Source organism: Loxodonta africana, chromosome 27, assembly GCF_030014295.1.
Source record: "Loxodonta africana isolate mLoxAfr1 chromosome 27, mLoxAfr1.hap2, whole genome shotgun sequence".
In the NCBI taxonomy this organism is placed as follows: Eukaryota; Metazoa; Chordata; class Mammalia; order Proboscidea; family Elephantidae; genus Loxodonta; species Loxodonta africana.
The window spans coordinates 15869728-15892362 of NC_087368.1; the positions used below are offsets into that span (position 1 = coordinate 15869728).

General features: G+C 40.0%; 1 protein-coding gene across 3 annotated transcripts in view; it reads left to right on the forward strand.

Annotated features, from left to right (window-relative positions):
* The window catches only part of PLCL2 (phospholipase C like 2), a 218726-nt gene that overhangs the window by 153485 nt on the left and 42606 nt on the right, over positions 1-22635 (forward strand). For all 3 annotated transcript variants that reach the window (XM_003415738.3, XM_064277341.1, XM_064277340.1), the window contains exon 4: positions 8785-8860. In XM_003415738.3, the coding sequence (XP_003415786.1) occupies positions 8785-8860 (76 nt within the window). The remainder of the gene's footprint in view (positions 1-8784; positions 8861-22635) is intronic.

Here is a 22635-nt window from a genome sequence, read left to right on the forward strand (position 1 = left end):
TATGCTTTGAAGTTTAATTAATTTAGCAATAATAGTTTTAAATGAATATGTCAGAACTCTAAACGGTCCTTAGTTACAGTTACTTGAAAGAATTAATGTAGCATCCAGAAGTTCCTGACATACTCTTCAGAAGTAGCTTACTCAGTGAATAATTGGGTTTAATGACCTCAGGTTCCCCTTTACTCCTGCAAGAATGAGTCAGGCCAGGTTTTGAGCCATTCTAATCAGTTCTTTGAGATGTTCCCCTCCATCTAAGATGTAGCCTTTGAACTCATTATCTGTGAAATTTGCATGACCCAGGGAAGGGTGAATTGTGGGCCCTGGCCCTTCACTTTCTCTATCTAGGCATGTACTGGAGACCAGAGCCAAGAGGCCTGGTTGTAGACTGCATCCCCACTGGACTGCTCCCAGCTGCCCACAGGCTCAGCTGAGAGTTCTTTTCCAAGTTAAAGCTCCCCACTTACCCACACCCCTTCCTCATCTCGGAACCATAGAGGGTATCTACATTTCATGCAGTCTGGGCTGAGAGGCTTATGAGGATGTTATATAAACACATTGCTTTTCTGCTTTAAAAAAAAAAAGCAGAAAAGTGATTCTTATTGTCAAGAAGCTGACAGGGCCAAAGACCCCACAGAGGATGGGGTTTGTGTGTACGCCCTTGAGGTAACCATGGTGCAAAACGATTCATCTCGTGTGGGAAAGCAGCCTGTTGGATGTGAGAATATTGCATACGGCTTCCTACAGTTGTCATGTATGAGTCGATGTGTAGTCTGTGAAGCCCTTTTCTAACAGACTTCTGGTCGTGTAAGTTTTATCATAAAGTAGAGAAATCAGAGGACGGTTATAATTTAACCACATAAAACATATGAACTTACTAAAGACATGCTTACCATATAGAAAAGCACAGCATGATAAATTATTACATGAACTGGTGGAACGTACTATGTAGCTCTTCTGCCTAGTTTTATGATTACCATGAAGTTTTTTCACAGTAGTTTAGGTTCTATTTTCTTGCTTGATTTCCAACAATTTTTGTTTTCTCTATGAAGATGGTGGTGTACAGGACTAGGAACAGTACAAGGTCAAAGCCAACATTCTTTTTGACTTTCAAAATTCTTTTACTTCCTTAAAAGTAACTTAAATTACTTCAAATTTTGGCTAAAATTATCTAGAAATGTTTAAAATTTGCCAACAATTTATAGTAGGATAAACACTTAAAATCTATGCATTGACTTCACAACTAATCTTTTGGTAGTATTAGAATCCCTGGTTTTTCCAGAGCTCTTTCCTATTTTCCCAAACTATTTTACAAAATGAAGCTTTTCAAGCCCTAGCCTATTTAAATGTGTTTGGAACCATACAGATATTTCTAGTAAATGCTAAATCTCAATTAATCTAGACATGTGAGTGAATTCTTTTTTAAATAAAATTTGGTTGTGGCTTTCTAATTTATTCAGTTGTCTGCATAAAACAAAAATATCTGATTGAAAATATGGGTTTTGGTAAGATAAATCACCCTGGTGCGTACACCATTTTAATTCCCCTAATCTCTCTGCCTCTGTGATTTTTATCTGGTTTTTTTGTTTGTTTGTTTGGTTGGTTTGGTTTGGTTTTTCTTTGATTCCTCTACATGGTGCCTTTTTTTTTTTTTTTCCCTATTTCCTCTTTGTGGTGTTTTATCTTTGCTCGTTTCTCCTCTCCTCCCAGCCTTAGAAATATGTATTACTAAGGACTTCTAGTGGCTAACACTGGAAGTGCTGCTCAGAAATGCCCACAAGTGTAAACATTTGATACGTCCAGTGTGCGCCGGATGCCACAGCAGCAGGTAGGAGGTCAGAGCCCTGGCAATAAAGTGGCTGTTGTGACTACATGACACTCTTAATTTTCATGAATTTTACACCGCATCCAAATGGTCATTTGGGTGTGTCTAGGAGAATTCTATATTACACCGTATATAATAAGCATAATGCCTTTATCTTATATAATCATATGGTAATTCACTTCAGAAACTGCACTCGAAGTTTAATTTGTGCACTGCAGCCTCTTCTCAGTGCTTGGGTATATATGAATTTAGAGTGAGAAGTGGTAGATAGAGACGTTGGTTGTGGCAGAGGACGCGTTTTTTCAATGAAGAAAAAAGTAATGTGAAAGAAAATTCAAGTAGATAACTTGCAGATGAGATGAAATGCTTCTTTAGGGGATTCAGTCTGAATTTTCGTGATGAGAGATTCAGATTATACCAGTGTTTAGATCAAAGTTACATTCCCCCCTTAGATACTACCCTAACTCTGAAATGAGCTTTACAAAAAGTTAGAGCATACCGAGAAGTTAGAGGATTCTTGACTTCCTGAACGTGGACCCTAGGTCACTGGTAACTCAAGTAACTCACTCCATATATATATATAGCATTTGGCATCTATACTCTGGCAAGAAATGATGATTAAAAAAAGTTGAATACAAAGTTGGACCAAACTTATATGATGCCAGAACCATACTTTTGGGTTTAATAGTTTTGAGGATTTAACCTGTTACGCTTCAAAATAACATTGAATAGAAGAACTTGTTAAAATTTTTCAGAAAATATTTTAAAATACTTCCCCTTTTACAGTCCATTCTGCTCTAATACTTGTTTATAAAATGTAAATCTGTCCAAACACAACTGATATATTAGGGTACAGCTTAGGCATAACACGAATTTCACATTCGCTTATGCACAGTTTTGTCCACCAGAAACACTAGGTGAACACAAAAAACTGCCTGGGTGAACTGAACATACACATGCCCATACCTCAAACATCTGCCGTCTACTTTGGTTCACTGTCTGTGTTAGGAACCACACCCATGCATATCTGATGGTACACCCTCCCATCAGATTTCAGTTAACATCCCTTCCACCACTGCACAATAACACACAAGCTGCAACCCTTTCGACACCCGCTTCCACAAGCAAACTTAAGGTTTTTTTTTTTTAAGGTAAAGTGCCATATTGCATGTAGTATTTTTATTTTTGTTTCTTAACCATTTAACATGTGTAAAACTTTTCTCTTTTATTAGTGTTCTGTCTTTTTTTCAAGTGTCACTGTGAAGTTTTTGAATGTTGTATTCCTAACCTCATTTTTCCCATAAGCCCTGTGGTTTTTAATGCACAATTTTGCGTAGTGCAGTGGTTTTTTTAGGAGTGCATTTGTCACGTTACAGGAACTGACTATACCTGCACATATATTCTCCACAACAACCCAAGATCACGAGATGACCAAATCAAGAACTTCCAATACTGTAGACACACCCTCCTTCTAGGAACTCTCACCTCCCACACCTGTAAATGTTTATTATCCTTGTTCGATTCCTTCCCCTCTGACCACTCCTCTATTTCTTTCACTTGTTGGTCTTCCTCTGCTTATTTATTTGAGTGATTCTGGAGCAGTCCTGGGATGTTTTAATCTCATTTATCGTTAACATTTCTCCCTCAGAGAGAGGGTTGACATGTTGTGGGGTTGGTAACCAATGTTGCAAAACAATATGTGTACTAATTGCTTAATGAGAAGCTGGTTTGTTCTGTAAACCTTTATCTAAAGTACAATTTAAAAAAAAATGTTTGCAAGACAAAAAATTTCTCCCTCAGAGCTGTTGATATATTTTTCATCTCAGCTACTACCTCTGTGCCAAAAATTCCCAATTTTCAGTGCCAGAACCAAGCTTTCACACAAATTCTGGTGGCTGCTGCAAATTTTCACAAGATTGCCCTGATGGATGGAACCAACTCAACTCAACTAACGGGAAATTCCACATCCTAAGTGAGTTGACATGTAAAGGCTCTTTGTAAACTTTGAAGCCCTTTACAACTGTAGAGTGTTACCATTGTTTTCTCCCAGCCAGTCTGCCCCCTACATCATCTTCGGCTCTTCCTCCTTCTTGTGTCCATGACAAATCAGCATGGAGCCCTGCTCTGTCTTTCCGTAGTTCCTGGGATAAAAGAAAGTTCAGTGAATTGTCCAAAATCAGACATATGATCCTTACATAAAACCACAGAATTGGCTATTTCCAAAATAGTATTATCCTAGTTGATATACAAATTTCAAAACAGAAAGCAAAGAAGCAGCCTATAGTAATATTCCTTTTCATAAGCATATCCATAAACAGAAGTTGGCCCTGCACTGACATGGGAAGTTACTTTCAAAACATAGAATTCTTACGAAAGGCATTCTGGTTTCCTTCCAGCTTAATAAAGTGTAAAATTTAATGGTTACTTTGCCTTTAGTTGAAACTTACTACGTTTCATCTGCTTGAGTCCTGAATTAAAACCTTATATTAGAGTTGATGAAATTTGTGAAATGAGTTTCTAGGCTGTGTTAAATAGATTTTCCTGGATGGGGCCCAGAAATTTAGGAAGTACTGTAACTGGACACTAATATAACATCCATTAGCAACAACTATATAAAAGCATCTTGTACTGCGTAAACAGGATGAGCGGCCCTGTGGTGGGTTACTAGGGCTGGCAGGAGGATGGCTAATTGGCTGTGCCAAGAACTTACACCCAGGCATTTAAAGGACATTGGTGAAATTAATGTATTCGCATTAATACAAATAAAAAATACATATAAAATCAACCACTCTCCCTAGCCTTGCATTAAATTGGCATATTGATGTAATATACACAGAGAAAACAAAGTAAAATAAAACACTTTTTCCTTTTGGCTCATCTTTTAATGCTACACACCACACTTCGACCTTTGTCTAGTCCAAGTTGCTTATTCTAGTAGTTTGTCATTAAAATATAAATGATTTTTCTTTTATGACAATGAATTTTTAAATAGAGCCAAGTAAATTGTTGATTGTCATCATTAAAAAAATATATATTTTCCCAAAGCACTGTATAGAAATGCTATTTAAAAAAAAATTGGGGGTCACTGTTGGTATTTGAGATGATACCACTGTAGTGTGTGTGGTTCCTATCAGGGGTAAGTATATTCCCTTCTGCTTGTGTACATGGGATGTCCCTTCTTCTCTTTTTTTGCCTGTGCAATTGCTACACATGCGTCAAGATCTAGTGTGGTATCGTGGAAAGAGTGGGGCTTTGGGGTCAAACGGAATACCAGCTTCATTAGTTATTAACTGCAGTTTTTCTGCTTGTTACCAGATGACCTTGGGAAGGTTGGTTAATTCTCAGGTCGTCAGTGGTGTTCATATCTGTAAGACTAACACCATAAATACCTCCCTCACATGGATAATGTGAGCATTAAATATGCACAGAGTTCATACCTGGTGCAGAGGAAGCATTGAATTACTTTCACCCTCATTCATTCAACCAACATGTGTACTATAAGCACAGTTTATTGTAAATTAACACACCCAGACAGATATCAGTCTCCACTAGACAGAAATTGGTCTCTACTAGCTCATTCAATGCCACTGTGTTGTCCCCTGTTGTATCCTCAGTGGCATGTGTCATGCATTCAGACATACTTGTCGGCCAAATGACAGCAAGCAGTCAGCCAGCTGGGCAAGGCAGGAAGGAGGGCCCAGCGCCTGCCCTGCCCTCAGCCTGATGGACTCTTCCCCTAGCGTTCTTCTAGGAGCCAACAGTGCAGAGAGTGTCTTTAGTGATACCCCGAGGGACTCTTCCATTCAAGGAGGACTTACACACCTGCTCAAGAGTTGAGAATTAACTCACGCTTTGGACAAGAACTATAAACTACCACACATTAATTTCATTATAAATACCCACCAAACCCACTGCCGTCGAGTCTATTTCAACTCATAGTGACCCTATAGGACAGAGTAAAGCTGTCCCATGGAGTTTCCGAGGAGCCCCTGGCGGATTTGAACTGCCAGCCTCTTGTCTAGCAGCCGTAGCACTTAACCACCACGTCACCAGGGTTTCCTCATTATAAATATGTACCTTAATTAGAAATATGTACCTCAACTATAAAAATATCTCCACTGGTAGTTTCTCCCCCCAGTGAAAACATTTAATAGCAGGTGGGCAAAGTGAATCCTCTCTGCTTGGGTCTGGAGGGGTTTTCTTCCTGCCTTGTCTAAGTTCTGCTGATGGTTTACTGTGTGTCTGCCTTCTCGTAGTCTGGTTCCCTCTGGAATGCTCTTCTAATATCGACTGCAAAATGGCTGCTGCTGTTTACATCTGAACCAGAGAGAAATGGCGTCTCACTATGTTTGTGTTATCCACCCTGGCATTTTAGCCACTTGCCCCTTCGTATTCCATATACTACTAATAAGTAAAGGGGGGTGGATTCACTTAGATTATTGGGAGAAGAACACCTGTACTGAAGTCTGAGCCACAGACCTTCCCTCTTTGGGTGTCAACATGGACACCAATGCCCTGTTGTTCAATATCCTACCCAATGGCCATAGCTTAGGAGTATTTAACTTTATCATACCCAAAGCATGCAGGCTACAGTAGCCCCATTTTGTTGTGATAAATTTGTTTGTTCATCTGTCTTCTTTTCCTGCCACACTTCATGGTCAACAATATTCTGTATTTGTCCTCCACACTTAGCTTAGAGTCCTTCGCATAGAAATCCCTCAATAAATGATTGTCCCAAGAATAAACCAATGATCCTTCAAGTGTTACAGAGCACAGGAGGCAGACAAGCTTCCACAGCCAAACGCCCAAGATGGACCTGCATTTCTTAAGCCTAGCCTTCTGTTTTACAGCAGAAAGGTACATAATTATCAGTTGATTGTTTCTCTGAACTGCCTCACATCAGACTGTTCAAGTAAAACTAAAATTAGTGTTGAGTATTTGAAACATTGCCAGTGAACATATGAAAGGAAAGCATACTCGTCCTACTAATTGTGGGGCTACCAGAAAATGCCCTGCCAGGCCTTTTGGACAAATGGGGAGTCAGCTGACACCTACTATTTGCGAGTCTTTGCTGTGACAGTGACTTAACAGCCTTCCCTTTAATCCTCGCAACACAAGGCGCAGTGTCTGTGATTAAATTGTGGCTCGGCAAAGTTAAATACCTTATCCTAGATCGTAGCCTAGATGACAAAGCTAACGAATAGCAGAACCCATATAAATCTGTGCCCTCTTCCCCTGCCCCACTCCCAGTATTAATCTTGTCTTAACCCCCTTTCCCCTACAGACTGACTGTATGTATAAGTCTGTGCTTAATGCTGCAGATTTGTTCACCTACGTTCCTTCAGTTACCCTTCCCGTCCTACGCATTTGTGTCGTGACTGGGTTCATTTCATTGCTTGGATTTTTTTGGGTTTTTTTTGATTGTTGTTTGTTTCTTTCTTTCTTTTTCCTGTCTGTATAGAGGCACAGTTGGCCAGTTGTTTGATATTGGGCTGTGACACCCACTATCCTTGCTTGAAGAAGTTCTTGCTTATTCTTATCTCTCTTCTGGCTTGACATCAAAACTGAAAAAGGTTACTGATGACGGTATGAACCTTTTCAGTATGCAAATTATGTAATGGTACAAATGACTTTATATTGGTATAATCAAGTTCTTAACCATTTTTATCACTGCCTATTCAATATGTCAAGCTGTAAAGTAGAATATTTTAATTTACAGGAATGACTCAGATCTTGAAGAAGAAAAAGTGTGGAAATACTGAATTCCAAAGTGCAGACTCCACCACTGGCCTGTGGACTTCATGAAGATAGGGGCTGTACCCCACAGGCCACTGTACACCTGTTCCTACCCAGTGGCAGGCTGTAGACCCTCCATGAATAATGAATGAAGACAAATGAACACCTGCTTTGGCCTTCTAACCTCCCGACGTTTACTAGTTTTTTTTGGAACAGTGGAAGTTGATAAATGCTGTTTGACTAACTTTAAGACTCTAGTGCACTTGCTAAAAGGCATGTTGACTCTGCTTTCACTTTACTAAGTGTAATTAATCAAAATATCATATTCTTGGAGTTGTCAAATAATGCTACCTACATATACTTAATAATTGTTATTAAATAATTAATATGGCAGTTAGTGATAAATGCTATCAAGGAAAACAAAGCAGAATTTAAAAGGATGGAGAATGATGGATGGGTGTTTTTTACTTAAAATAGGATGATCTTGTAAATTAAGTAATATTATAATGTAGAATTTTTGGACATTTAATTACAGAAAATTAAAATTACACTGAAAGCAAGCATCATAATCATACCCATTTGAGCCAGGAGAGCTGGATCTGGCTATCTCATTTTTTCATAGTGATTTTAGATTTTAGAGCCAAAAAGATGACTGTAGGCAGGTATTTTCATAACTGTTTAAAGAGTAAGATGACTGATCAGCTGCGCCCTGATCCTTTCCCTTACTCAAGCTTGCACTCTTAAAACCAGTGCATGCAATTTGGAACATGAACTCAAATTTGAATATTTAAAAATCATTGATGAGATACATTAAAATAGTATTTTGGCATATATCACGTTGTTTTGATCTGCATTGGAAGTTTTAAACTGATTTTCAGATAAAAGCATTTTGGCTGCAGTGGGTGAGCTGCATAGGCATCAGAGCGTTCTATAAGATGAAAAGTTGCAAGTTTTGTTAAAATAAAATGACTGAAAATGTGATTAGAAACCCAGATCAGTTTGATACTGCCCCAAAGTTCAAGTTCAGTGCTGTGCTAATGTAACTATACCCAGAACATATTAATACAGCCTTGCTTAAACCCTTACATGAGGACGTGTGTTTTCACTGAGGATACGTACCCATTTGGACCTAAGCCTGTTTTTAGGGGGGAAATATCAAGCACGACTGCGTGAGGGTGTCGGATAGTTGTCAGGTGTAACCTTGTACCTGGATGTTCCCTTTACAGATGATTCAGTCCCTCAAGGCACTGATTGAAAATGCAGATGCTGTGTATGAAAAGATCGTACATTGTCAGAAGGCAGGTAAGTCAAAGTCGTGTTTCTTTTCTTTAAAATAAATTTAATAGCATCAAACGTTTTGTCTGTGTACTTGAAGGAGTGTCATTTCATCTTTTTTGATATTATTATCAAGAAAATCAGATCTAAAAAATTTGCCGTGGCCTAAAGAAAATACGGATTCAGTGGTTCTCAATCCTTGTTAACAAACTCACCTTGGGAGAGCTTTAAAAATAAATGGACACTGGTCTGAGACAAGGCTTGGGAATTAATAGTTGTTAAAATTCCCAGGTGTTATCACATGCAGCCCAGGTGAAGAACCCCTGCACTCTATTCCTCAGTGCTGCCTGTGTTACCAAACCTTGTACCACTCTCCATGACTTTCTAGCACGTGGTAAAAAAGGTGAGTCTTGAGGGGAAAGCTATAGTAGAGAAAGAATGGTTTCTTAAAAAAGGAGAATGGGCCCCAGTTACCACCTCTTGGCACTTTTTACTTGTTGATAAATTAATTTACCCTCCGAATGTTATACTAGATTATAAAATTCTACTCATGTAAAACAACCACCCCACTAATTTTAGCTGTGGTAACACCAAAAATATCAAGGATTCTGTATCGTAATAAGAACAGACAAAATGGAGCTCTTCAATTTTCAAAAGTTGTTTGAGCGTCAAGTTAGAAAATCCTTATATGGGGAATATTTATAAATCATAATTAAGAATATTTGTTCTTGATTTCTAAGGTTTTTGGTTATGGTTGCCATTCTTTAAAGTCAAGGCACTGTAGCCATTCCTTAGCCTCGGAAAAAAATATTTGTTGTCTCTGAAATGAACCCATTTAAAATATATTGAAGACGAAGTTGTGTGTGATTGTTTTGTGTTTATTGAAGGAATGTTTACGTTACTGACTAATCAACAAATTCCGAAATCCTCACCTCGTTTTACTCATCTCATTAACAAAATATTGCTAGCAAAATGACCTTCCTACTTCAAGTCCTTTCTGGGTTAAACCTCCCTACAGTCCACAGCTACGGACAAGTTGCTTCAGACACCATTTTGATTATACCCTTCACAAAATCATTCAGTAGTTCCCTAGACTCTCTTGCATCTAATCTAAGCTCCTAACATCCCATGCAAGATCTTCTATCAACTGGCTCACACGTTTTGCTAATATTATATATTTATTAATTAAACCATCCATAGGGTCGCTGAGTCAGAATCAACTCGACAGCACTGGGTTTCGTTTTTTTGGTTTGTTCATCCATTTACTAAATATCTTCTGAACTTCTACTGTGCATAAGGGACTTGGTAGCATAGATTGGTTTTTGCCTTTTAGAACCTTAAAATTAAACAGAAGTTAATGAAAGTTAGCACATACATAAGATTCATTCCTTCAAAGGCATTCATCCTTACTGTGTGTAACTCAGGAGCCTGAGCATGGCTTGCAAGGCAGTGGGGAGTAGCATGAGCAGAGGAACTGAGCTTTGAGATGATGACTGTAGTAGCTGTGTGCAGAATATGTTCTTTAATCTTTTATTGTGTATTAGGTGAGAGTTCACAGAGCAAATTAGTTTCCCATTTGATAGTTTGTACATAAAGTATTCCATGACATTGGTTTCATTCCCCACAATGCGTCAGCACTCTCCCCATTTTCTTTCTAGGTTCCGCATTTCCTTTTGTCCTGATTTCCTGCCTTCTCATCTCTGGCTTTGGGCAAACGTCACTCTTTTGATCTCATATAATTGATTGTCCTAAGAAGCCTGTTTCCTCTTCAGTGTTAGTGTTTATTTTATGGGCCTCTCTATGGTTTGGAGCCCTGATGGTCCAGAGGTTAAGAGCTCTGCTGATAACCAAAATGTCAGCAGTTTGAATCTACCAGCTGCTCCATCGAAACCCTATGGTACAGTTCTACTATGTCCTACAGGGTTGCTATGACTTGGAATTGACTCAGCGGCAGTGGGTTTGGTCTATGGTTTGGCTGAAAGGTAGCCTCCGGGGATGGTTTCAGTTCCAGTTCAGAAGGGCCATAGTCTCAGGGTTTCCTCCAGCCTCTGTCAGACTAGTAAGTCTGGTATTTTTTGTGAATTTGAATTTTGTTACACAGTTTTTTTTCCCACTCTGACCAGGACCCTCTGTTGTAATCCCAGTCAGAGCGGTCAATAGTGGAAGCTGGACACCATCTAATTCTTCTGGTCTTGGGGTTATGTAGGCTGTGGTTCATGTGGTCCATTAGTCATTTGGACTAATTGTTTTTGACTCTTTGGTTTTCTTCACTCTCCTTTTCTCTGGATGGTAGGAGACCAATAGTTGTATCTTGGATGCCCACTGGCAAGCTTTTAAGGCCCCAGATGCTACTGACCAAAGTAGGTTGCAGACCTTTGTCTTACGAACTATGTTGTACCAATTAACATTGATATCCCCTGAGTCTATGGTCCTTCAGCTTCGAGCCTAGGAACTTTGTCTAGCGAGGTGTTTAGTTACATCTAAAAAGTTGCTCTGACTGTGGCCCTTGTGTGCTCTTGTCTATTTTAATATGTAAGCAGTGCCTACAGTTACGTACATAGAAATATCCACCATGAAATCTATATCTGCAGGTGGGTGTGTTCCCTTACACCCTTCCACACCTCTTGGCGTACCTATCTACCTATGTACCCATTTGTAAATTATTGTTTGTTAATACCATTGTTGCAGGATTGTGTACGCTATAGTAATTACCATTGTTGCCCATTGTCCTGGTGTTCCTCTCAGCACCCTCCCTTGCCTAGGTCATGTTTTGCTGACTTACCCGCATTGAGTATTGCCTTTCTCTTCATCAGTATTAACACATGTCTTCTATCTATTTTGTCATTATCCCTTCCTCCCCTCTCCCATCTCTGGTAACCATCAAAGAATTTTTTTTTCTGTGTATAAACTTTTCTTGTTTTTTTATAATAGTGGTCTCATACAGTATTTGTCCTTTTGTGATTGGTTTATTTCACTCAGCACAATGTCCCAGATTCATCCACATTGTGAGATGTTTCATGGACTAGTCATTATTCTTTATCATTGCGTCGTATTCCATTGTGTACATGTACCACAGTTTGTTAATCCATTCATCTGTTGATGAGCACTTAGGTTGTTACCATCTTCTCGCTATTGTAACTAATGCTGCAGTAAACATGGGTATGCATATGTCTGTTTTATCACAGCTGTTATTTCTTTAGGGTATATATACCTAGGAGTGGGATTGCTGGGTCATATGGGGTCTTTCTATTTCTACCTTTTTAAGGAAGCGCTATACTGTTTTCCATAGTGATTGTACTGTTTTACATTGCCACCAGCAGTGTATAAGCATTCCAATCTCCCTACAACCTCTCCGACATTTGTTATTTTCTGTTTTCTTAATTAGTGCCAATTATGTCGGTTTAAGATCGTATCTCATTGTCGTTTTGATTTGCATCTCTCTAATGGCTAATTGTCGTGGCTATTTCTTCCTATGTTTGTTAGCCACCTGAATGTCTTCTTTGGTGAAGTATCTGTTCATATCCTTTGCCCATTTATAATTGGATTGTTTGTCTTTTTGTTGTTGAAACGTTGAAATTTTATTTAAATTTTAGAGATTAGACCCTTGTTAGATTTGTCATAACCAAAGATTTTTTCCCAGTCTGTAGGTTCTCTGTTTGCTGTTTTGGAGAAGCCTTTTGATAAGCATAAGTGTTTGATTTTTAGGAAGTCCCATTTGTCTAGTTCATCTTTTGCCGTTTGTGCATTTGTAATCATATTTGTTACTCTATTTATGCCATGTGTTAGGGCCCCTAGCATTGTCCCTGTTTTTTCTCCCATGGTCTTTATAGTTTTAGGTTTTATATTTAGGTCTTTGATTGTGCAGAATATTTTGGTGGTCAGAACCTACCAAAGGAGCTATCAGGAGGCTGTTGGCAGTAGTTGAGGAAGATGCCTAAGCCTAATGCTTCTGGGAGCAATAAGGCAGGAAAAGAAGACCCAGTGAGAGTAGGCCATGTGACCTCACCTTTGGGCTGCCCTTCACATTCCCTGCGAGTTTGTATTTCATCAGATTTTCCCAGCCTATCTCTCTGCCAATCTGTATTTCTTTTTTTCTTTTTAAATTTGTCTCAACACTCTTCTGTCTCAACACTCTTGTGATTCCAGGATTCATTTTACCCAGCCATTCTATTAAGCCCTTCAGTCCGTTCATTTGCTTCAGTTGATAGAGCTCCTTTAGTAATTATGTGTTTTATTAATGCACTTCATCTTCCAGACCAGAAAATAAACTCCGATGGCATCAAGGTTGTATTTTGAATTCCTTTCTTTTACCCATGACATCTTCTCCAATAGCCTATGCAGAATTGTCACCCAGATACTGACTAAATGTGATTTGACTTTTCTTAAGTATTCAGTTCTATTAAACGCATGTATCACTACAAGAATTGTGAACTACTAAAATTTGAAACTACATTTGTCAGAAAAAAAAAATTCAGCCATTTGAGTTATTGACAGTTCTTTGCAACGTCACTGGTTTGTGAAATCTGATCACTTCTAGCATAACATGGCTTTATATTGTCCCGTTTGGTTTCAATAAGGAATGTGTGTTTAAAATATAGCTTGTTTTTAAAAGCTGAAAAGATCTATTAGAGGCTTTTATTAGGAAAAAAAAGAATAACCACTGTGTAATGGTTCGTGTTGCTCTGGGTTGAAGATCTTCAGGAGCATATTAAAGATTATCTTTTAGCTTCACAGTTACTGCTAAACGCCTACACAGCCCTTCTGTTACCCTGAGGACTTATTTTAGAGCCCCTTGATCTTTTCTTTCTCATGTTTATAGTTATCACAGAGGCATACAGTCATTAGTCATATGAGGAATTGCTAATTTTTATTGAGCTCCAAAGACATTTGAGTAAGATTATACTTTTGATAAGTAGTTGTTATTCTGCTTGCAGAATTATAATCTTGTGCCGATAAAATGAAAGATATAGATCACCAAAGGGCTGCAAAAGAGGATTATTTTAGAACTATTTTAAACTCAAATTTATAGTCTTATTAGATAACCTTCATTAAACAAACGAAAATAAGGAGTCGGCCCCTCCACTTGTAATCACACAGTCAAAAATGAACAGGCTCTGGACAGGTTCAGACTCCGGGCTATGAAATGGATTTTTTAAGAGATGGAAATGTCTATGCTAATGTTGATACGGGAAGAGGGAGTGGGGCAGGAGAGGAATGCTGAGGAGTGAAGACCGCCACCCTCAGGTAGCCTAGGAACCTGCAGGCCCTAATCTTCAGGTGACCCAGAGGGGCTGTCGGGGAGAACACCAAGAACAACTAGCTGGTAAGCAGTTTGAGGAGAGCCTACACATCCCACTCTTTCAAGAAGAGAATGCGGTAGCACACAGCGTTGGAGAGTTAAAGGGGAATTTTAATGAGAAAACCTTAGCATGTGCCTAGGAATACGAACTATCCAGTGAGGAGGTGAAGAGGAGGACATTAAAAGGTGTTGTAGAGATTAAGGATGGAGGAAGTGAGGAGGAAACAGTTGGCCTCGGAGAGGGGGAGGGACCCCCCCTTCCTCTCAGACAGTACAGAAAGTTGCAATATTTAAAGAAATTCTGAGAAAGAGAGGAGTGGTTTTCATTGGGGAGGTGATCAGGAAGTAGTGCTGTAGGAGAACACCAGCTTTGGGGGTGAGGAAGTGAAAGAATGAGTTAAGGACGGGGTAAGAACATGGGAGAGTCTGTTCAGTCAGAGGTCGGTAGTGTCTGGTAAAGGGGGCTGCTTAAGTATCAGGGCCTGCGGGGGTGATATAAGACGAGTGGGCCTGGGCCGCACACACATGAGAAAGATGGAGAAGTAACAGATGACATGGCTATACGAGAATGAGTGTGTATAACCTAGTAATCACATCTGCACACACGCACACCACACGTACATTTTCATCAGTCTAACAAAATGTTTGTTCTTCCAAGAAATAACAAAGTAGGTGGTTGGTAAGGAACACATGCAGGGAAGCTGAATGGCAAACTACAGAGGGAGAAGCATCATAAAAGTTCATAAAAATTTATTTTAAAACAAGTTTCTAAGAGTTCACAGAAGATTTGTTATATTCTTTTAGGGGAAACATCTTTTCCACTGTCTGACATCTACCTCTTTCTTTATTTTAACGGCCAAAAAAGCATAGCCTATCTTTGAATTGTAATTTTCTTTCCAGTCATTCCATTGATCAATTTCATAAAAGATAGGAAGGTGATCTAGAAGGAAACACAAACTGCGTTTGCTTCAGTGAACTGGATGTTTTTATCAAGTGATTTTAAATGGAAAATAAATCGTCTAGAGGGGAAAAAAAGAAATTAATGACAGACTTCCTGTTAAAGATGGTGAATTAATACATGCATTTAATCTCCACCCCGTCCTGAAACCTCATCGAGATGATAGCAGAGGGGTTTGTTAATTAAGGCATAACTTCATAAGGACAAACAAAACGGGAGCAACAAAATTTTGGAAACTGAAAACAGGTGAACAAGTGATAATTGACTTAGCCCACTCCGGAAAGCTGAATCCAAAGCTGACAGGGAGGAAAGGGACAAGCAGTCTGACTGTAAGACCACCCCTTACAGGCGGCTCAGAATTTGGTGAAACCAGGTATCTCTGGAAGGTGGAATAAAGATAGGGATAAAGGCAAAGAAGCATTTGAGAGCTGGATTAAGAAGCAGTTAGACCCCAGAAAGGTACATGTGTTCTGGCAGTGGGGAGGTACCTTTGTTATGTACTGCTGCTATAACAGAAATACCACAGATAGATGGCATTAACAAACAGAAGTTTATTCTCTCAAATCCAGTAGGCTAGAAGTCCAAATTCAGGGCGCCAGCTCCGGGGGAAGGCTTTCTCTCTCTCTCAGCTCTGGAGGAAGGTCCTTGTGATGCACTGGTCTTCCTTTGGTCTGGGAGCATCTCTGCACAGGAACCTCAGGTCCAAAGGATACGCTCTGCTCCTGGCACCCCTTTCTTGGTAGTATGAGGTCCCCCTGTCTCTGCTCACTTCTCTCTTTTATATCTCAAAAGAGATTAGCTTAAGACACTATCTAATCTTGTAGATCTCATGAATATAACTTCCACTAATCCACCTCATTACATCCTAGTGATGGGATTTACAACACATAGGGAAATCACATCAGATGACAAAATGGTAGACAGTCAGACAATACTGGGAATCATGACCTAGCCAAAAGTTGACAGATATTTTGGGGAGACACAATTCAGTCCATGACAGGAGGATACAAATGGCAAAATTTTCATCCTTCGGGGACAGGAAAGCTGGTAATAGCTAACCCAAGGTCGAAGAGGGAAAATGTTGACATGCCATGGGGTTGTTAACCAATGTCATAAAACAATATGTGTACTAACTGTTTAATGAGAAGCTAGTTCTGTAAACCTTCATCTAAAAAAAAAAAAAAATCTGAAGTTCAGTAAAAAAAAAGTCGCCTTTGAGTCAAACAATGGTGTAGATAAACTCATAAAAACCGTTTTGCCTTAGGCATTATACCCTTTTGAAGATTATCTATGTGCAGTCTGCTCTGAGAAAGAGACACCAAAGGTTGGATTAGAGCTATGTTTTATGCTGAATTTAATTGTTCTCCAAGATAATGCTGTATGAAATCCTTCCTGACCGCAAATTGTTTGATCAGTTTTGTTCCAGCCCATTTCCATGGCAATGTCAATGAAATGAGGGTGTAAGAGTCTCTGGAGGTTTTCTTCTTCAGAACATTTTTGACTCCCTAGTCTGAACATTACCCTGGTTTGCAAATTGTATATCAAATAAACTTCGGTTCTTTAAAAAAAAAAAGTCCATCCTACATATTGGGAATTCAACAGGTAATTCTTGAAAATAAAAAAAAAAATGCTAATTAACATCATCATGTTACTTAGAATTATGGACATCTGTGCCAAAAATAGAAAAATCCCAAGCTGCACACTGTGAGTGTGACTGCTTCTGGGGAGGGAGAAATTGGTAACAACTGTTTGGTTCTCTAGAAACTCTGGTGGCATAGTGGTGAAGAGCTGTCCGTGGCTGCTAACCAAAAGATTGGCAGTTCACATCTACTAGGTGCTCCTTGGAAACTCTGTGGGGCAGTTCCACTGTGTCCCATAGGGTCACTATGAGCCCGAATCAACTCGGCAGCAACAGGTTTGCCTTTTTTGGTTTTTATTTGGCTCTTTAAACTGTGTGCATCTATAAGCCTGATAGAAATTTAAAAAAAAAAAAAAAAGGAAGGAAGGAGCCAGGGAGAGAAGGTGCCAAGGGAACTTCTGACTGAGGGTGTTCTTGGAGAATACTCGCAAGGCCTCGGGGACAGCGTTAGGTGAACAAGGGTCAGAAAGACCTCTGCCAGATCCCTGCCTGGCTTCCCTTGCTCTGTGGGGACACCCAGTGCAGAGATGATGACCGGAGACCTGGTCCTCTTCTGGCAGGAGAACTGGCCCCATGCCCTTTCAGAATGACTGTTAGAAGGAGGGAGGAATCAAGCTCTAAATGAAAGGAAACCCCGCCCACCCAGCCCTATTTAAGTAGAAGCTTATTTAAAAAAAAAAAAAACTCTAAGGGATTTTCATGTACGCCCAACGTTGCATCATTACAGAGAAGAATAAAGTGGGAATTGAGGTAATTTTCGAAATAATGAAAGATAAAATTTTTTTTTTTTTTATAATTACCCTTCGTTTTAATGAGCTTAATGAGAAAAACTTCTATAATGGATAGTATACGTTGCTGCTTTCTAAAATCTGCTTTGCTAAAACTAATTTGAACTTTTCTCATAATGGCCCTGGGTCATTTTGAGTGCTGTCCATTATTACGATGCAGTTTAATGCAGGATTCCCTGAGGAGCCCTCAGGTGGTGGAGGACCCTTAACCCATACGCTTAATAGCCAGCCTGTGCAGACCCTGTCCCCTGTATTTATGCTTTTATCCCATCTCCTTTCACTCAGCTGTCACTTCCTACTGCTAATTTGTACTGTCTTCCTGACTTTTGTACACCACACTTTTTTTCCTTTCTAATTTGCTTCTTCTAGTCCGCTGAGCAGTTGGCATTTCCCCAGCGACCAAGCCTGGTAGATTTGTCTTACCTAAAAGCCCATCCACCCCCATGAGGGGAGAACGAGCAGAAACCCAGGCCTGACCTACATGACCTGGATTTAATGGCTCAGAGACTTGTTAGTAATTTTTTTTTTTTTTTGCAAACTACTCAGATCTTAGCGTGTTCTTAGGAGCTGAGGCTCCCAGATAACTAACTTGTCACCATCGTCACTTGGTTCACTCACATCATTATCTCACCCAATTCAGTAAACGGAAAGTCATCTGTAAGGTTCATTCTGAAAGCACTTCACATGTGTTCTTTTTAAAAACTCTTGGAAAAAGGAACCTGGAAGCCTTATGACTTTTGGTTTTGTTTACGTTGGAATGTTTCTCAGCTCTTAGGTTTTACAGAGGTAAAAGGGATCCAGAGACCCACATCCTTGTGCCCACTGTACCATGTCTTGCTGTGTGACTTTAGATTAGTCACTTGACCCCTCTCTGCCCCACATTCCTCCTTTCAGATGGTTCCTGGAGGCCCTGTGAGTTCTAAAATGCAGTGACCTGAGATCAGTTGCCTAAGCAGCAGTTTCGAAATGGATTGAAATGAGAATTACATAGAAAGATTAAAAGACTAAACAGATAATCCCCTACAGTGGTCCAAGGGTCCATCGATAGCAGCCCATGGGCGTGACTTTTGAGGGGGAAGTTAATGCCTAGCTTAGAAGATGAGAATGAATCTCTTCAAAGGTTAGACACAGGGAACTCGTCCTCAGACATGCACAGCTCCTTTGGAGGCCTGGGCATCTTCCCTCTTAAAGACTGGGTATTGAATCGCCAGCACCTTTCCTAGCCACATACTAATTAATTAACTAACAGTTAGTGAAGCCATGGGAAGCCAAGAAGAAGCAAGGCCCTCAGTGGCCTCTTTCTGTCCCCTTAATTTCCCCCAAAGGAACCTCCATCTCTGATTAGGGAGGGTAGAGAGAGGGAGTACTCATCAAGGACTAAGGCAACTCAGGGGAAAAACTTCGAAATAAGAAACTGGTCCCTAGCAGCCCCCTGTCTCACCACACCTCCCTCACCTCCTGTACCCACCACCCCATGTGCTTTAAGATTCTCACATCAGCTTTCAACCAATGGTGTTTTTCCCAAGTACGATCAAAATCTCCGGGGGCGGGGGTCCTTGTTTAAAATGCAATTTCTTTGCCTCGCCCCCAAAATATTGAATCTTTTGGGTCAGGCTCAGCAATTTGCATTTCAGAGAGCACATTCAGGTTGTGGGAGCCTCTCTTTAGAGGGTGGAACAGAGCAGACCTCACCTCCCCCCCGCCCAGCCTCCTGGGTTCCTGCTCCTATCTGAGCCCCTTCCTCTGCCACTTTAAAGGAACTGTGCTCTTGACCGCTGGGACTCACACTTCATCGTGTGGTTGATTGACAGCCAAGTCATCTTCCTAAAAGAGTGTGTTTGTTCTTCATAACATCTGTCACTGGTGAAACTTCTCCCGTGCCACAGATGACGGGGAGAGAAATGGGGGAGCCACTTGACTTTCTTGGGATGTCTGCCCTGTGATCAAACCCCAAAGCTGGGCCTTTTTGTCATTTGTCCTTCGTCTCTCCCCCGCCTCCCGACTTCTGCCTTTGTAAACCCACAGAGTGTCTGGAAGCATCACTTCTTGATGTAAACAGCAAGTCTTAGGGTCATCTGAGAAGGTGCTCTGCTCAGGGGGGTCAAAGACGATCATCGTTAAGTCAGGCTGCTTTTAAGCCTGGTGCTCAGGTGAAAAAGCTGCTTTTTTATTACTCTCTCTACTATACGTGTCTATTGGAGCTGAGAAGAGCTACAATTCACATAACGTCCACAAGCAAAATAAGTCACCTTTCTCAGACAAATACCAGAAGGTTCAAAAGAATATATCTGCATATAACCTAGTAGGTATCCTCAGGTATGAAATTAAGAAAATGGCCTAAATTATGATCTCTAAGGTTTTTCCAGCTCTCAGATTCTATGGGCTACAAATTTTACAAACCAAAAAAAAACCACTGCTGTTGAGCCAAATCCGAGTCATAGCGACCCTATAGGACAGAGTAGAACTGACCCAGAGGGTTTCCAAGGCTGTAAACTTTGTGGAAGCAGACCACCACATCTTTTTCCCATGGAGCAGCTGGTGGGTTTAAACCACTGACCTTTTGGTTAGCAGCCGAGTGCTTTAATCACTGTGCCAACAGGGCTTCCGGTACAAATCCAATAAGAATGTAAATATATAAGGGATTATAGTGGGTAAAAGTAAACAGATGCAGTCAAAGAATATTTTGCCAATATTTAGAGATAAACCTGATAAGAATAAGAACTTTGCAGCCACTTTCATTAACCTGTAGTCTTTTATTATAGGTCAGTGCCATTTCAATAACATATCACACATGTTAACATATTAAAGGAAAAAATAGTCATGCATTTGTGGACTGTGTTCAGTGTCAAGATACTGTACTAATTACTTCTTGGAGGTGCAAAAAAGAATGATAAAAGGTCTCTGCTACCATTGGAAGTTATAAAACACAGCCAAGTGAGTGGTACAGATAACAGGTACAAAAGAAATTTGAAGAAAGAAGCAATCCTAAAGGGATTTGTTGATAGGGGCAAGCGGGCCTTGGGCTGGGGACTCGAGGGAATTCAGGATTCATATAAATAGAGCAGAAGGTTCAGGGGCATTTTAGGTGGGCTAAAACTTCGAAGGCTTCATCATCAAGGTGTGCTTTCAGTGCACATGAAATGCATTGGTCTGGCTGAAGGGAAATAGTTGCTTCAGGAAGCATCAGAAGCTTAGGTTAGAAATATAAGTTGGGTCAGATGGCAAAGCTCTTTGATTCAAAGCTAAAGGGTTTGGGCTTGATTCTTCTAGACCAGCATTTCTCAAACCCTGACTCATAGAACCGTGAAATGGTCTCTCCTCGGGCAAAGGACTTCATCATCAAGTGTTCATAGCACAACTTATTGCTCTTAGAAGAATCTCAGTATACAGTAGCATACTAAATACCCTCCAGTTTAACTCAATTTTTCCCAAAACCGTTTGGTCATAAAACCATTATTTCAAGCTCTGTCATTGTCTTGAACACCTCAGGAAACCGTTGAAGGCAATGGGGTCACTGAGTAGTTAGGGACCTCCTTGGGGACTCACTGACCGACTCATCTCTCTCCTTTGCACTCCTTGTTCAAATACTACTCTCAGCAATGGAACACATTGCTTGAAATGTTAGATAGGAAGCAGTTGGTTTTGAAGATGTGTTGAGTATGACATCACAGTAGGATGGTCAAATGGGAATCATCAGTTGTTGAAGCAATGATAGCGAAGCTTGGGATGGAAGTCAGGCCCACAGAGAGAATTGGCTGTCGTTCAAATGGAAGAGCTACTTGATCAGATGAGTTTAAAGGAAGAAAGGGTTGGGAAGAAATACACAAAACTCTGGGTTATGATTATGAGCCTGTAATTCAGAACTGGATGCTTTACTTCAACCTTTTAAAAACATCCCAGGCACACCTTATCCTTCTTCCACTGCTCTACTTCATCTTTTTTTCGATAACAATTGTTACCTTATGACATAGAACATGATTTACTTCCATTCATTTTTTATTGTCTGTCTTCCCCCAACTAGAATGTAAACTCTTTGAGGACAGGGATCTTTATTTTGTTGATAACGTATCTCAAATGCCAAGAACAGAGCCTGGCAGAAAGCTGGCATTCAGTAAATAATTGTTGAACATAGAATGCTGCAGTTATTTCTTCATTCATTTATTCAGCAGACATTTATTGGAGTCTTACTGTCAGTCTGACTAGTAGCTGGAGGACCCACAGGTGATTGAGATACAGACCCTGCCCTCAGAGGGCTTCAGGTTGGTGTTGGAGAGAAGTGTGTGAGCAGATCATTCGTGCACAGGGCACTGAGTACAACAGTGAGTGTATGTTGCACAGCAGTGACAGCCCAGAGAAGGAGTGCTTAACTCTGTCTGGGTGACAGTGAGAAGGCTTGCAAGAAGGCCTGCAACCAGCAGTGGTGAGCATCGTGGAGTGTTACATGCCAAAGAAGGAGGCAGCAAATGAGGCTGGTGACATGGGCAATGAAGCAACACAGACCCAAGAGCTTTAACATAAAGTTAAACGTCAGCAGCGATGTGTTAGACTGCATTAAAACAATTCTGCATGACAAAAACTACCTGAAACAAAGTCAAAGCAAAAACTACAGACTGAGAATAAATATTTGCAATGCATAGCATAAATAAAGGGCTGATATCATATATATATATATATATATATATATATATATATATATATATATATATATATATATATATATATATCATTAAGAAAAAAGCCACCAACCCAATGTTTATATTCCTTGCAAAAAAGATGGACAGTTCACAATACAGGAAATTGAAAAGATTCTGAAAAAAAATGTGAAGGTGTTCAACTTCGTACATAAAAGAGGCAAACTAACAAGTACACTGAGGTTTATACATTCATTTCACGAACATTTTTGGAACATCCTATTTGAACATCACTGTTCCAGGTACAGGGAATATGGTACAGAACAAAATAGTCTAAATCCTTGCCTTCATGAAGCTTAAATCTAGTTGTGGGAGACAGAAAATAAATAAAAAAACAAAGTATGTGAAGTATTTATCATGTCAGATGGTGATTCGTGTTTTGGGAAACAGTAAAGCAGAGAGAGGGACGGGGTGCCAGGGTGAGAAT